Source organism: Lissotriton vulgaris, chromosome 6, assembly GCF_964263255.1.
Source record: "Lissotriton vulgaris chromosome 6, aLisVul1.2, whole genome shotgun sequence".
NCBI lineage: Eukaryota > Metazoa > Chordata > Amphibia > Caudata > Salamandridae > Lissotriton > Lissotriton vulgaris.
The window spans coordinates 1,095,583,532-1,095,601,175 of NC_141694.1; the positions used below are offsets into that span (position 1 = coordinate 1,095,583,532).

The 17,644-nt window shown below is 49.4% G+C and overlaps 1 protein-coding gene across 1 annotated transcript in view; it reads left to right on the plus strand.

The window, feature by feature from the left end:
• The window catches only part of IGF2R (insulin like growth factor 2 receptor), a 1,757,136-nt gene that overhangs the window by 1,294,723 nt on the left and 444,769 nt on the right, over window positions 1-17,644 (plus strand). The window contains exon 37 of the mRNA XM_086927157.1: window positions 8,286-8,447. Coding sequence (XP_086783283.1) covers window positions 8,286-8,447 — 162 coding nt within the window. The remainder of the gene's footprint in view (window positions 1-8,285; window positions 8,448-17,644) is intronic.

A 17,644-nucleotide genomic window follows, 5' to 3' on the forward strand; every position in this document is an offset into this window, starting at 1 on the left:
AGTATTCACAGGAGCACAACAATGGGCTGCCCATTGTTTCCTCTTCTCTTTGCTGTGGTGCTTAATCTGCTAACCGCCTGGATTCGCAAGGATGCCCTGCTTCGTGGCCTGCTCTGGGACCCGGAGTGGGAGGACGTCATCTCGCTCTATGCAGATATCTTGCTGTATTTGGCAGACCCACTGTACTCTATACCAAGAGTGCTACACATTCTAAAGAGATAAATCCATATCAATTAGCACCAATCAATAGCATTCCTGCTTTTGGACAGCAAGCTGGGCCAACATTGGAAATATCCCCCAAGTGAGAGACTCTGAGTTTCCCGCATTTGGGTATTTTTAGAACGTTGGGTCATGATCCTATACTTCAGCAAAATTTGACAAGGATCCTTGAAACGGTGTAGAACAGTGGAGTAAACTCCTTCTTTCTTAACTGGAATGGGCATTTCTCTATAAAATCATTTACCTACCCAAATTTCCTGGAATACACCACCTTCAAGGTCCCTGAATTTTTTTTCAGACTGTGGATGAGGTCTGAAGAGTACTTCTGTTCTTATGTGGACTGAAGACCCTAGATCAATGAATGAACGTAAAATAGTGTAGGACACCCCCTTTGAAATCCTATGGGTGGTGTCCGGACGGGAACAATATCAATTAAAAAAACAGGGAATCCGCCACTTCAGGAGTCCGTCGTTGATCGGGTCTCGACGTTCATTCATTGATCTCGGGTCTTCAGTTCACATAAGAACACTTCGTCCTGAAGATGGTCTTATAGATAGTAGCACAAGACAAGACTGAAACGTCGACAATTCCACCCATTTTCATGCGTAAATGATCTTTATGGAAATGTTCCCTGTATACTCAATGATGTTCTCTTCATTTGAAAATATGTGAAATGGGCTACAACAAAAGTGTTCATGAGAAAACACTTACTTTGAAGATAGTCTATCTCAGTCTCTTTTGTATTTATGTGAGTTGTATTTTGTACCCTTATTTGTAAACAGAATTTTCTACAAAAATGTGTACTTTTAAGGTATACACCGGTCTTGCACTACTTGCATTTCATTTGTCGATATACTCGCTTTGAATGAATGTAATTAATTTTGTTAATTTGTTTGCCTGAAGCCACTTATATGGGCTTTATAAATGTATTTGTTTAAGCCAAGAATATTTTCTTTGTTGAAAAAAAATCCTTTATAGGCATTTTTACCTGACCTTGATTTTGATTTACCCAAGCCTCCAAGGGCAAGGGTCGATAGGGTTGCCCAACATTTTGTCAGTATCTTTTATTCTAGAGCATTCTGAGACAATTGCTCCAAAGTAAAGCACTGGAACTCTTACCCCTGTAGCATCCCATAAATTACCTCCATCTTTTCTAAAGGACCAGATAGCCCCAACAAGTCAGAGCCAAAATGACATGGAATTTGGGCTTCATTTTAAACAGTTTTAATACCCAGCACAATTGAGCCACGAAGAGGTTTGGGTTGTAACTGGGGAACTGCGCTCTCTTGGTTTCTGATGAGTACCATTTTAATTTCTTACTATTTTCTTTTCATTACTTAAAAACGAAGTCGACATTTAAGTTGAATGTTGTCTACTGTGTTACATTGTATAATTTATATGCCCGCCATCTCTTAGAATAAGCCTTGACTGCTCAACCATCTTTCTGTTAGAAAGTCAAGCACTTAAAGACAGTTTCTTGGGTATCCAATTCAGAGTGCAATAGCATTAGGGCTCTGGGACACTAGTGGTAAACAACATACCCCTAAAATATAATGCCCAAGAACCTCTGCTCCAGGACCACAAAAAAGGCCTTGCAGTTACTCGCTTTACTATTCTGCAGCTTGTGTATTGAAGCAGTGGGTTGACCGGCAGAAAAGGAAATTACCTAACAAGGGAATTGTTGGGGAAATAGTGTGGTGGGGTCTAAGGTGTGACCTAAGTGCTGCAACCCACAGGTTCCCAACTTTGTGTAACTTGTGCTATACAAAATTGCTCTTCTCTCCTCTAAAAGTAAAATATATCCAATTGGAGTGCAGCTAGGTGAGCTAGAAGTGAATATTACTGTTCATCTTCTGTATTTTATGTTGTAAATCCGAATGTAAAATTATGTTCGAGGCATGTGGGCTGCTGAATTCATATCTTGTGCATAGATCGCCGCCTAGTGTTGGGTCCGGATGATTGCACTTGTTGTTCTGGAAGAGTCTTCGAAGTATCACGAGATAGTCGACTCCTCCCCTGTACTACAGTGCGCATGGGCTTCCTCTCCATCCTCAGATTGTTTTTTTCCGCCACTGGGTTCGGATGCAAACTCCTATACTTCAACTTTGGAAATCAAAAACAAACTTTTCTAAAGGCCTTCGATTCGATGGTATTGTTCTCGTTCGGTACCTCTCTACTCGATCCAGCCTTCCATCTCCAAGCGGTCGTCGACGCGGGCTGTTGGGCCTTTTCGACGCCACGTGAGCTTACCGTCGATGGAAAGAAGCCCATTTAAAAGGTGCGGGCAATGCCACTCCAAGTTCCCTCATACTGATAAGCACTCAGTATGCAACAAGTGCCTTTCCCCAGACCATAAAGAGGAAAGCTGTCCAGCCTGTGCACAGTTTCGATCCAAAAAGACTATTCGGAACCGACGTGCCGCCAGGCAAGAAATGCAGCAACAGGCACCAGACCCTGACAACATCTTCGATGACGACCAGGAGCTACAAGAAGCCCCAGACTCGGACCTAGAGATCGTCACCGTAGAAGACTACTCTGACTCAGATGACGAGATCCCCCAGGGCAAATCGTGAGTACCCTGCCCCCGACACCATCTACCCCGTTAACAACGGCTCCAGTCAAGGCATCGCCAAAAGGTCTTAGCCAAGATCATAAAAAAAGTTTTGCTTGCCCCGCCATCCTGCTCTGCTCCGAAACCTTCAGAAACACCAGGGCCCAGTAACATCATTCCAAAGAAGGTTCCAGAGCCAAAGAAGGTCGTCGACCCGAAGGGCGTCGATCCGAAAAAGACTGTCTACCCCAAGAAGGCCGTGCAGCCCAAACTTGTCGAGCCAAAAGCGGTTGTCGACCCGAACAAGGTCACGCAACCTAAGGGCGCTGAACGAAAGAAGGTCGCCGACCCAAACAAGCCTTCGGCACCAAAAAACGTCGACCCGCCAAAAGGCACCGTACCTAAGCCCGCATCGAAGCCAGAATGACCCATCGGTCCGAGCACAACGGCTCCGAAGACGCCAGTCGATCCAAAAAAGACAATCGACTCGGGAAAGGACACTCCGAAAAAACAAAAGTCTCCAGTCGATCCGAACAGGAACATCGACTCGGAAAAAAACACTTCTCCGAAAAAGCTTACGGAGCACAAGAAACGTGTCGACCCGAAAAAAGGCCCGAGCCGAAAAAAACGGCTTCTAAACCAAAAGTAGTCGATAAACCAAAGCCAAACACCCAACCCAGGACTGTTGAGGAAGATCTCTTCCACCCAGATCCCTCTGACGACCAGGCAAAAATTTATATCAACCCAGAGACTGGTAAAGTTACCATCCTGCATAGGAAAAAAGAGGCCTTTGGACTTTGAACTCCAGTCCCCTATTCCACTGAATAAAAAGGACTTTGGGACTTCTCCTTCTAGACCCTTCATTCCTTTTCAACCTATCATGCCTACTACTCCTTTTAATCCATACATTCCTTACTCTCCCTCTCATCACGGGGACGACGTAGGTAACACAGGGGATGAGCCACAGCCTCAATATGACTTCCCACAGGACACTGAACCACAAGAACCATGGGAAGAGCCAACTGACCCTTACAACACCCATCCCATCCCTGATATTCTTCTTATCCTACTAAGCTGTCACCTACTGATGACACTGTAGGTTTTTAATCAGCTCATAGACAGGGCTGCACAGTTCCACAACGTGGACATGCATAACGACCCTGTTGAGGAAGACTTCTTGTTTGATACCTTCCCTACAGCAGAAAAAAGTGTCAAAACACTTCCCATGTTAAAGGGAGTTCTGAAACATGCACCTGACATATTTAAAGATACAGCCAGGGCACGTGTGATCAACCCCAGAAGAGAAAAAAAGTATAGGACAGCCCCTACAGACCCTACCTACATCAAAGGACAGTTACCACTTGATTCACTGGTAGTAGCCAACGCACGTAAAAGAGCCAACTCCCAAACCACCGGGGTGACACCTCCCCCGGACAAAGAGTCAAAAATACTAGAGGCATCAGGGAAGAGAGTGGCAGCACAAGCTGCCAACTCGTGGAGGATAGCTAATACTCCAGCCCTACTGGCTCGTTACGACAGGGCGCATTACGACCAGCTAGAGACCCTAATGCAACACCTACCTGAGCCTTTCAAAGAACAAGCCCAAGATCTCATACAGGAGGGAAAATTCATAACCAACACCTCCATCAAATGCGCGCTTGACGCAGCAGACACTGCAGCTAGGTCAATCGAACCCAAGCGTCCTACTCCGCAGACATGCATGGCTGCGTATTTCTGGTTTTAAAATTGAGGTACAGTCCACTATCCTTAACCAGCCTGTTAATCAGGACTTTCTGTTTGGCCCTGCTGTCGACACCATTTTGGATAAAATGAAAAAGGACACGGAGACAGCAAAATCAATGGGGGCATTGCAATTTCAGCATCAAAGGGGCTCCTTTCGTCGCTCCTCATACAGGGCAAATACACGAGGCAATACCTCACAAACAACGGCCACATATAAAGGTAACACACATAGTTCCTTTACCAAAAACACAACCAGAGGAGGCTACAGAGGTAACCACACCAAGGGAAGAGGACGTGGAGGCAATAACACCGGAGCCTCCACTGCCTCAAAACAGTGACTCTCTTACACTACCTCCAGACCACTTAACACCGGTCGGAGGCAGACTCCAACAGTTCCTACCCGTCTGGAACACAATTACCGCAGACAGGTGGGTGAGAGAAATTATCCAGTCTGGCTACTGCCTAGACCTGACTTCTACACCACCAAACATACCACCCAGACATCGTCCAATGTCCAGAGAACACATCACCCTGTTACAACAAGAAGTGAACTGCATGCCTGAAAAAGAGGCCATAGAGCAAGTCCCTTTCCAACAGCAAGGGACAGGAGCATACTCCCTATATTTCCTTATTCCCAAGAAGGACGGCTCTCTCAGGCCCATATTGGACCTCCGACCCCTAAATCAATACATACTGTCAGCGCACTTTCATATGATAACATTACAACAAGTGCTCCCGTTCCTACAAGGGGATTTCCTAGCAACACTAGACCTCAAAGATGCATATTTCCACATACCCATCCATCCAGCCCACAGAAAATACCTCAGGTTCACAATAGAAGGTCAACACTACCAATTCAAGGTTTTGCCCTTCGGGGTTACCAGGGCTCCAAGAGTGTTTACAAAATGCTTAGCGATAGTGGCAGCACATCTAAGGAGGCAGCACATCCATGTGTACCCTTACCTGGACGATTGGCTAATACAAGAAAATTTGTACCAACAATGTGCAGCACACACGTCTCAAACAATCCAGCTGCTACACAGCTTAGGATTCACAATCAACTACACAAAATCACATCTGCAACCGTCCCACATACAGCAGTATCTGGGAGCCACCATAAACACCTCAGTGGCAAAGGCATATCCAAACTCAGCCAGGATAGCCAGTATGCAGACACTCATTCGCAAATTCCTGCCAAAACACTCTTGCCAGCTCAAGTCTTCATGCAACTCATAGGCATGATGGCCTGCTGCATATTCATTGTCTCCCATGCCAGACTTCAGATGCGTCCATTGCAGGAATGCCTAGCATGGCAATGGAACCAGGCTCAAGGACAACTAAAAGACCTAGTGTTAGTAGACAGTCGTACTCACAACTCTCTGAAGTGGTGGAACCCACAAAACCTTTCCAAGGGGCGACTGTTCCAAGAGCCGGTTCCCCAACTAGTCCTAACAGCGGACGCATCACTGACGGGCTTGGGAGCCCATCTACTTCAATACACAGTACAGGGACTCTGGACAAACAAACCGAAAAGGCTGCATATCAACCAACTAGAGTTGCTAGTGATATTCCTAGCCCTAAAAGCATTTCAGAAATACTTGTACAGCAAGACGGTGTTGATCCGGACGGACAACATGACCGCAATGTACTATATTCAGAAACCGGGAGGAACGCACTCTCCACAGCTGTCCCATCTGGCACAAAGCATCTGGAAGTGGGCGATTCCAAAAACATTTTTCTCCTAGCAGAACACCTTCTAGGGAAGGACAATCAAGTTGCCGACCTGCTCAGCAGGCGCAGCCAGCAACTACACGAATGGGAGATTCACCCCCAGGTCCTTCAACCATTCTTCGAGGAGTGGGGTCACCCAGAAATAGACCTGTTCGCCACAAAAGAAAACTCGAAATGCCAATACTTTGCCGCCAGGTTCCCACATCCATTGTCACAGGGCAATGCGATATGGATGAACTGGTCAGGCAGATTTGCGTATGCTTTTCCCCCAGCACCACTGATCCCGCTGGTGGCACGCAAACTGCGGCAACACTCCCTCACTCTAATCCTAGTTGCTCCCACATGGGCCAGACAACCATGGTACACAACGTTCCTGGAACTCTCAGTAGACCCCCATCAAAGACTGCACCTTACACCTCGTCTTGTAACTCAGAACCATGGAGAAATCAGACACCCAGATGCCAATCAAATGAACCTAGCGATCTGGCTCCTGAGGTCTTAGAGTTTGGATACCTTAACTTGCCCCCAGATTGTATGAACATCATTAGGGAGGCAAGAAGACCAACCACACGAGCGTGCTATGCAGCTAAATGGAAAAGATTTGTTATTTACTGCACCAATAACCAAATCAACCCCTTAGATGCTTCAATACAAAACATCATATACTACCTGCTGCACCTACAAAGATGTAACTTAGCATACTCTTCAATACGGCTACACCTCGCTGCCATAGCAGCATACCTTCAAAACAGGCAACACCTATCACTGTTTAGAATACCAGCAATCAAAACCTTCATGGAGGGTTAAAAAGGGTGATTCCTCCTAGGCATCCCCCTTTCCCAGTCTGGAATCTCAATATAGTGCTTACCAGACTCATGGGCCCTCCTTTCGAACCTTTACATTCATGCAAATTTCAATTCCTAACGTGGAAAGTTGCATTCTTGGTAGCCATCACCTCACTCAGAAGAGTGAGTGAATTACAAGTGCTCACAATTCAAGAACCTTTCGTGCAGGTACATGGCAACAGGGTGGTTCTTAGAACAAACCCTAAATTCATGCCTAAGGTTGTATCTAATTTCCATATCAACCAATCAATAGAACTGCCAGTGTTCTTTCAAAATCCACAGTCCGTAGCTGAGAGAGCCCTGCACACACTAGATGTAAAGAGAGTTCTACTTTACTATGTGGACAGAACTAAATCCTTTAGGAACACAAAGCAATTGTTTGTTGCCTTTGCACCACAACACAAAGGGAATCTAATTTCAAAATCAGGAATAGCCAGATGGATAGTTAAATGCATTCAGATATGCTATCAAAAGGCAAAACGCACTTTAACCGTCCCCCCAAGAGCACACTCCACTAGGAAAATGGGAGCATCCATGGCTTTCCTAGGAAATATTCCTCTTGAAGATATCTGTAAGGTAGCGACATGGACCACCATACACACTTTCACAAAACATTACTGTGTAGATGTACAAACAAAACAGCAAGCTGCTGTAGGCCAGGCTGTCCTTAAAACTCTTTTTCAAACTGCTGCAGCTGGCACAGGTAGCCACCGCTAGAGGAGATACTGCTATACAGTCTATGCACAAGATATGAATTCAGCAGCCCACATACCTCGAACGGAATTTGCTACTTACCAATATGCATCTGTTCTTGGCATGTAGAGCTGCTGACATTCATATCGCCCGCCCTCCTCCCCGGTGCCTGTAGCAGCTGCAGCATTCTCTCTGGCATGGCCATCTCTTACTTTACTATCTCCATCTCTGCCACAATGGTGAAAAACAATCTGAGGATGGAGAGGATGCCCATGCGCACTGTAGTCCAGGGGAGGAGTCACCTATCTCGTGATACTTCGAAGACTCTTCCAGAACAACAAGTGCAATCATCCGGACCCAACACTAGGCGGCAATCTACGCACAAGATATGAATGTCAGCAGCCCTACATGCCAAAAACAGATGCATACTGGTAAGTAGCATATTCCTTCCCTATAGGTAAAGCTTAGTTCTTTTATTTATCATCTACATTTAATATTTGCAGGGAACACCATTGATGTTGAGCAGATCAGGCTGCAGCTTTGTATTTCAGTGGAATACCCCAGTTGTGTGCCCTGATGAAGTTACCACTTCAGGTTGTTCCTTGACTGATGAGCAATTGGGCTACACTTTCAACTTGTCCGGTCTTTCTGCAGGAGCATTTAAGGTAAACCAAAAGTTGATATTTTCTGAAAATAGAGTTCATATATCTTTCAGCCTCTAGTGCAACTATTTGTTTATCCGCCAATGCATTTCATGTTGTTACTTTATGGCAGTTGCAGAAAAAAGCTCCAAAGTCTGAATGAATTGATATAAAATGTGCTTGACCACCCCAGTATCACTTCTCTCTCCTGTGTGGCACTGTGTTTATTTATTGATTTGAAAAGTTTTATAAAGCATGAACATGACCCATACGAGTATCAGAGCTCTGTACAAAGGAGCATATGTTGGCATAAGGAAAAAGCATGAGTACAGTACAAAATGGAATGAAAGTAGTACCCAAAAATAACAGGGTCATGTGGGAACACGGGGAAGACTAAATAAAAAAGGTGATGCAAGGTATCGGCCGAAATCATGGGAGCTGTAAAGTTCCAGCAAAGCAGTACATCAAAAGGACATGTGATGAGAAACATAACACATTTAGAACAATAGGTTAAAAGCCTGTCAAACAGGAGATGGAAGTAGATGGAAAATGGCATCTGCTGTTGGTGGTCATTCAGGAGCAGCCACGTGTTGAATGAAGCAGTCGATGGGTTGGATCTGATCTCGGATGGAAGAGCATTCCAAATTCTTAGAGCAAGACCAGAGAAGGCACGGTTGTATGTTATTTCCATATTGAATTTAGGAGGTTTCAATAGTCTAGTATTAGAGCTTCTTAAGTTTCGACTTGAGCCAAATAGCTCAGGTTTGTTTGCCAGGTAGACTAGGTATTGTAATGAATAGCTTTGTGGGTCTGGCAGGCTATCTTTAAACGGATCTTTGCTTCAGTGGATAGCTGACAAGTTGAATTAGGGCAGTTGTGATATGGTCATCTTTTCTGGAGCCTAGGATGAGTCTGGCAGAAGCAGTCTGGATGGCTCTAAGCGGAGCCAATCTAGCTTTAGGTAGCCCAGCCAGGGTCACCAAACCATATTCAATTGTGAGATAACTAGGGATTGGACTGCTGACTGGATGTCCTCAGGAGGAAAGAATGCCTTGATTTTTCTTAGAGTGTTGAGCTGATGATTGGCTGCCCTAATAGTGGCACTGATGTGATCTTGCATATTTAGGTATTTGTCCACTGTAATACCTAAAGATCTAGCAGAGTCAACAACATGAAGGGTACAGTTAAGTGCAGAAAGTTGTTTGATCAGTTTAGAGTAGGGGGCGAGTGGTTACCGGGGGGAAATCAGGAGGAATTCTGTTTGGAGGGTATTTAACAATAGATGATTGAGTTAGCCATTGTTGAGTTTTTAGGAGTGCACCAGTTTTTATATCATCTGGAGAGGAGATCTTCAAATACAGTTGAGTGTCATCAGCATACATTTGGTATTGAATGTTAGAGCAGTTCAGAATATCAGAAAGAGGTTCCATGAAAAGGTTGAAGGGCGTAGGCGAGAGTGCCGAACTTTCAGGTACTCTAAAACTGACCGGGGGTACTAGCAGCAAGTGATTGGTTAACTTTGAATCTTTGGGTACGGTTATGTAAGAAAGAGACAAATCAGTTTAAGACAGGGTCCGATAGCCCCATCCTATATTGAAGAAGAGCAATCAAGTTATGTTTGTTTGATAGTGTCAGATGCTGAGTTAAGTCCAGAAGGATCAGAAGACAAGGGGCATTTGGGTCAAGAGTTCTCAAGGCGTCATCAACAATGTGAGTTAGAGCTGTGTCTCTACTTTTCCCTGCTCTGAAACCTGACTGGTGGAGGTCAAGCTGAAATTTCTCGATGTGGTTGCAGAGCTGTGTATGAACTCATTTCTCAAGCAATTTAGCGAAGGTCATGATGCTAGTGATCGGACTGAAATTGTTTGGGTCTGCTAGGTCAGCATTAAGCTTCTTGGGGATGGGAGTGACTTGCCTCATCTTGAGGCAGTCAGGAATCCTTCCCTGCAAGAGAGATTTGTTAATGATCCGGGCCCAGAGTTGAAGAATGGCGGAATCGAGATCTTTGAAATCTTAGCGGGTTAGAGGATCGCTGAAGTGATTGGAGGGTTTTAAAGATACCAAATAATGAAGCAGCTCTGCATCATCTGGGAGCAGGACGGCATTCCAAGAGGCTTTTTTTTGTAGGAGTGCAAACTGTGGTGCAGGAAGGTGCACTCTCTGCCAAAGGTGCCGCAGAGGCAAGGGAGCTCAGAGCCCGCAAGTTAGGAGTGGCATGTTGTAGTTAAAGTTCAATTTTTCTTGACTTTTCTGAGAAGTGATCTGAGAAGTCCTCCTCACTGGGGCAGGAGGTCCTGAGTGCCCAGATAAGATTAGTAGAGTGGTTAGCTTGTTGTTTGATGATTTCAAACAAATTTTTGGGTCAGGTTTTTGCGCTGTCAAGCTGAGCCCTGAAATGATCTATTTTGGCCCTGTGAATATGTTTGTTGTAAGCGCTTCTCATCCTCCTTCACTGAATGAGGCTTGTAATGGAGGGAGAATTTCTCCATAGTCTCTCTGAAAGCCTAGGTTTGCGATGTTCCTCATTAAGGAAACAATTGAACCAGGGTTTGGATTGTTTGATCGAAACCTTATGAGTTGCTTCAGAGCAATAGAGTCGAAAATACTTGACGTAGAGTTGATGTAATGATCCATAAGGTTGTCCAAGTTGGTCAGGGGATTGGGTGGCTCAGGAAGATTCTTGCAACTGGTAGTTAGATTGTTGATGTTTCTCAGATTGCGAACCTGCTGTTTGGTTTTAAGCGGTTGACCTTGTCTGTGCATGACTTTTTCCAAGATGTAAAAAGAGATTTGGTGATGATCCGACCAATCACAGGGTATAATGTCATCAAGTTGAATGGTGTTGTCTCTAGCTAGGATAAGGTCACGGTCGTGCCCTGTTGTGGGTGGGTCCATTGCAGGCCTGGATGAAGTTAAGATCGGAGAGGAAAGTCTTAAAGGGGCAAACTAAGGGAATCATTTGTGTTGTTCCAGTAAAGGTTTAAGTCACTGAGGAAGATATGGTTAGGGTGATGGACCGAGCAAGAGGAAATGGACTCCATAATTTGTTCTACGAAGAGCAGGTTATCACCAGGTGGATGATATTTCGTGTGGAGCACACAGACACATTTTCCATTGTTCCAGATTTTGGTGACTAGGTGCTCACAGTAGGACATCAAAGAATTTTAAGCCAGTTTCAAAATGAGGCTGGAGCGATGGATTCAGGCAAAGCCCCCCCTCCCAGTTTTAACAGGTCTATCGCATCTGATAATGTCAAAATCAGGAGGGATTAAACCTGCCTTTGACACGGTGAACCACTCCATCTTGGTTCACCGCCTAAAAAAGGGGGGACTGTCAGGAACCGGTCTATCATGGCTTCAGTCTTTCCTGAAAAATCGCCTTTTTTTAGGTATTCGAAGGAGAGATATCATCCAAATCCCTTTCTTTACAGTTTGGAGTTCCTCAGGGCTCATCTCAGAACCCTACTCTTTTTAATATATATATGGCCCAGTTGGCGGATATTGTATCCCCCTTCGGTGTCCATATAGTTACGTATGCCGATGATACCCAGCTGGTTGTAGCACTAAACCAGGCCGAGCAGCACCTACAGATCTCCACTCCTGTCTTAAGGAAGTCACCAACTGGATGAGCATATTACATATAAAGCTCAACTGTGATAAAACCGAGCTGATGGTTCTCGGCAACCAGCTTAGTTTCAAATCCAATACCATGTGGCCAGTCAGTATGGGTCCCGCCCCCATCCCAAAACCTGAAATAAAGAGCCTACGAATCTGGTTGGACCAGGAGCTCTGCTTCAAGACCCAAGCGAGAAAGAGTGCTGCCATATGTTTTGGTCTTCTCAGAACAATCCAGAAAGTTCTTACCCTGAATTCCTGGTCAACACAGACAAACTCCTTATCCAGGCCTTAATTCTGTCCAGATTAGATTATGGCAACTCTCTCTATCTGTGTGCCCCGAAGTCAGTAATTACCAAACTGCAGTTTGTCCAGAACTCTGCAGCCAGACTACTTACAGGAACTAGCAACCGCTCATCAGCCAAACCTTCCCTTCATTCCCTTCAATGGCTTCCAGTTCAGGAAAGAATACATTTTAAAGCCTTATGTATCACTCATAAATCTCTGAAGAGGATTGGCCCACTGCTCACCAAGGCCCTAGTTAGACATTATAAGGCCCGTAGAAGTCTCGGTTCTGACTAGCTCCATCTGACTGAGGTACCCAGAATCATGAGGTCCAGATCAGGTGGTTGTCTCTTCTCATATCATTCTTCCAAGCTCTGGAATTCCCTACCCCCTCCATTCGTAAAGAACACAATCACCTGGCATTCCGGAAACAACTAAAGACCTGGCTCGTCCATAAAGACCTTCCATATACCTCCACAGTCCTACTACAGCGCTGGGATTCCCCCGGGTAGCCATGCGCTATATAAAAACTCATTCATTCATTCATGTTGAGCATTGGGGAGGAGTAGTCATTGAGCAAAGTTTCAGGAGGTCAAATTATTTTGTGATGATGAGTTCAGAGATATCCGCTGTGTGTTTTACTGCTGATCTGCAGTTGAGAAGCATCGATTTGATATTAGAGATGGTAGTGGCCGCTTCAAGGTGAGATGTGGTGATCTGAAGTAGGTTATCCCTATTCACATATCTACTGTTAACACTTTGTTCTCTACCAGAGTCAGAGGAGATATGTATGTTGATTGGTGAATCTGAAAGAGACACGTTAGTGATAGATTCCTTACCTTAGAATATCCCCAGGCGTCAGACTGGATCCGGAAATTTTTGCGTAGCAATACCCCTGCGCGCTGATAGGCGTCGTCTGCGGCTCCGCGTCCGTCGTCGGCGTCGTGAGCGCCGGGATGACGTCATCGGAGTATATAGACGGCGCCCATGCGCGCTGACGTCAGTTCTTCTTTTTTCCGCGCCAGCTAGCGCAGATCCGGAAGAAGCTCTACCCCCAGTCACTTTTTGACTGAAAACTTTTTTGATCTTTTTGATCCTCTAGTTAGTCGATTCTCGACTATCGGTGCCAGGGATGCCCGGGTTCAAGCCTTGCTCGAAGTGCGGCCGACTCATGTCGGTCACGGACCCCCATCGCCGGTGCCTGAAGTGCTTAGGCCTCGACCACGACGATCGAACCTGCTCCGACTGCCGGGCCCTGACGTCGAAGGCTAGGCGGGAGCGGTCCCGCAAGCGTCTCGAGCTGAGGCAGTCGGCCCCGCGCCGCTCCAGGTCCCGGTCCCGGTCCCACGGGAGGTCGAGGGACAGGTCGCGAGGTCGGAGTCATCGACGTTCCGGGAGTGGACACCGATCGTCTGGTTCCAAGTCCTCAGGTAAGAGGCATGAGAGGTCGGAGCGACACCATCGGTCCTCCGACCCGCCCCGTCGCTCGCTCGATGCGACCGGGGATTCGGGCGACACCGCCCACGCGGCTCCGCGGGAGTCGCAAGCGTCGCCGCCTGCCCCACACCTTCGGGTCCCTGGGCACGGCGCGTCGCAGGAGGAGGTCGAGAGGTACCTCATGGCCATGAGGGCCCTCCCTCCTCAGTCGGTTCCCGTGGCGCCTTCGGGCCGATCGGCTCCGTCTGGAGGTCCTTCCGGGTCGGGCGCTTCGGCCCCGACGACGTCGGGTGCTTCGGCCCCGGCGCAGCTGGCGACTTCGGTCCCGGCGCCGCACGACCTCGCTGGATCCGGCTCCGGATCCGGGACCCCGCCGGTCGACCCTACGACCTCGCCGGCGCCGTCCCTTCAGGTGTCGTCCCCGGCAGCCGATGTGGTTGCCGCCCCCAATGCTTCCTACGGTCCTGCTCAGGTGTCGGAGGGGCGCCGCTGGGCGCCGATTCCGTCGGCCTTCGGAGAGTTCTATCTCCACGAGGAGGCCCTGGCTGTTAATCCTGGTCTCCAGGAGCCGGGTGACGAGGAGCAATGGGAGGGGTCCGAGGACCCTCTGGCACGTGATTGCCAGTCTCATCAGGACTGGACATATGAGCTTGGGGAGGCCAGTGGTATTGACACCTCGCCAGACACTGGATTTACGTCGCCCCCGACTGTGGCTTCGGAGGCGGGTTCTGCTTACAGTGTAGTATTGACGAAGGCAGCTAAGGCCCTAAACCTTGAGCTACCCGTCGCGGCCGTGAGGACTAATCTCCTCACTGAGGTACTCAAACAGCAGTCCGGCTCCGCGGAGCCCCTTCTGCCGTTTAATGAGGCCTTGTGTGACGTTCTGCTGGGCACTTGGTCCAAGCCCGCCACAGGTCCCCCTGTGGATAGGAACGTGGCGAGACGCTACCGCCCGGCACCGGGCGACCCTTGCTTTTTGTCCACCCACCCCACCCCCGAGAGCCTGGTCATCCAGGCCTCCAACTCCCAGACCGCATTCCCGTCGGCCCCGCCCGACAGGGAATCCAAGAGATATGAGCAGTTCGGGAAGAAGGTCTTCTCGTCTGTGAGCCTAGGGCTCCGGTCAGTGAACACCAACTGTCTCTTGGGCCGCTACACCCACACTCTGTGGGACACGGTTGCGGAGGTGCTGCCACAATGCCCTGAGGAGGTCAGGGCTAAACTCAGCCAAACCCTTGCGGACGGCCGAGATGCGGCACGCTTTTCCATCCGGTGTGGGCTGGATACCACGGACTCACTGGGCAGGGCGATGGCAACGACGGTGGCGGTTCGACGCCACGCCTGGTTGAGGTCCGCCAATTTCTCGGCCGATGTCCAGGCCACTCTCCTGGACATGCCGTTTGATGGCCGTCGCCTCTTCGGCGACAAGGCAGACCATGCGCTGGAACGTTTTAAGGACGCCAGGGCCACGGCCAAGTCCTTGGGCCTTGCGGCCCCACGCCAGCAATCGGGTGCCTTTCGCTCCTTTCGTGGCCACGGAAGGGGCGCCCCACCACGGACCGTCAGCCACGCGCCGCAGAATGTTCAGCAACGCGGTGGCGGCCGTGGGAACCGCCGTGGCGGTGGTCGGGGCCAGCGGCGAGGCCAGTCCACACCTCCCTCAGCAGCCCCCGCCTCAAAACCTTCCTAGTCCGAGCTTTCAGGCCCATGTGACGCCTGTGGGAGGCAGGGTTCGCCATCACCTCTCCCACTGGCATAGAGTCACTTCGGACAGGTGGGTGCTGCAAATTGTCCGAAGGGGTTTCTCCCTCCCCTTCGAGTCTTCCCCTCCATCCATGCCACCTCTATACCACCGTGTGTCGGGGGATCACTTGCGACTTCTGCAAGAGGAGGTTTCGGCCCTCTTGGCCAAGAGGGCCATCGAGCGCGTTCCTGGGCCAGAAGTAGGACGTGGCTGTTATTCCCACTACTTTCTGGTACCCAAGAAGGGCAAAGGGGGCCTACGCCCTATCTTGGATCTACGGAACGTCAACGGCTTCCTCCGGACGGAGAAGTTCAAGATGCTCACTTTGGCTCAGGTCCTGGCTGCCCTGGACCCAGGAGACTGGATGGTAGCGTTGGACTTGCAGGACGCCTATTTCCACATCCCCGTCCTGCCGGCCCACCGGCGTTACCTGCGGTTCACGGTAGGCCAAGAGCACTTTCAGTTTACCGTGCTCCCCTTCGGCCTTACCAGCGCCCCACGGGTGTTCACGAAGGTGATGGCGGTGGTCGCAGCCCATCTGCGCAGGCAAGGGGTATCAGTCTTTCCCTACCTCGACGACTGGTTGTTGAAGGCGGGCTCGCCCCAGACAGTCGTCAGCCACCTCCAGACTACGGCCGACCTCCTGCACTTGCTGGGGTTCTCCATCAATGTGCCGAAGTCACACCTGTGTCCCTCTCAGAAGCTCCTCTTCATCGGAGCGGTTCTCGACTCGGCGCAGTTTCGGGTTTACCCACCCGAGCAGCGGGTTCGGGATATTCAGGCTCTGATTCCTATCTTCGGGCCGTTATCCCGGGTCTCGGTCAGGTTGACGCTGCGGCTTCTGGGACTGATGGCCTCCTGCATCCTTCTAGTGCGTCACGCCAGGTGGCGGATGCGGGCTCTGCAGTGGGACCTGAAGTTTCAGTGGGCCCAGCATCAGGGCAACCTGTCCGATCATGTCCTGATCTCGGAGGGCACTGCAAAGCAACTGCAGTGGTGGCTCACGGACCGCGACTGGGTCAGTGGCAGACCCCTCTCTCTACCCCAGCCGGAGCACGTAGTTGTGACGGACGCGTCCCTCCAGGGCTGGGGAGGCCACATGGGAGAGGCGGAGATCAGAGGCCTCTGGTCTCCGGCGGAGTCCCGGCTCCACATCAACCTTCTGGAGCTGCGGGCGATTCGTCTTGCACTGAAGGCATTCCTCCCCTCTGTCAGGGGGAGCGTGGTGCAAGTGTTCACCGACAACACCACCGCCATGTGGTACTGCAACAAACAGGGCGGTGTGGGGTCGTGGACCCTTTGCCAGGAGGCTCTGCGCCTCTGGCAGTGGCTGGAACATCAGGGCGTGACTCTGGTGGTTCAACACCTGGCAGGTTCTCTGAATGCCAGGGCGGACGAACTCAGCCGCCGGTGCATGATGGATCACGAATGGCGTCTGAACTCGGACGTGGCGCAAGGTCTCTTTCGACAGTGGGGAGAGCCTTGGTTAGATCTATTCGCCACAGAAGAGAACGCGCAATGTCAGCAGTTCTGCGCGTTGGAGTTTCCAAGGCGGCACTCGCTCGGAGACGCTTTTCGTCGCGAGTGGAGCTGCGGCCTGTTGTACGCCTTTCCGCCTATACCACTTCTGCCCAGAGTGCTGAAGAAGATCAGGCGCGACCGGGCCCAAGTTATCCTTGTGGCTCCGGACTGGGCTCGAAGATACTGGTATCCCGAGCTACTCAGCATGTCAGTCGATCCCCCGATTCGTCTGCCTCTTCGGGAGGACCTTCTGTCGCAGCAGCAGGGGACGGTCCTGCACCCGAACCTGTCCAGTCTCCACCTACAAGCTTGGAGATTGAGCGGCGGCAGTTGAGGCCATTTGACTTGCCTCCCGAAGTCTGTGACATCATTCTGGCAGCCAGGCGTCCCTCCACAAAGTCGGTATACGCCTGCCGGTGGAATAGATTTGTGGCATGGTGCACAGCAAAGGCTGTGGATCCCCTCTCTGCACCCCTTTCGGAAGTGCTGCTCTTTCTTCTTTCCCTTGCCCAGCAGGGCTCTGCTCTGGGCACTCTTAAAGGGTACCTTTCTGCTCTTTCAGCCTTCTTGAGGCTACCAGATCAGCCTTCTTTGTTCAAGTCCCCTATAGTGAGTAGATT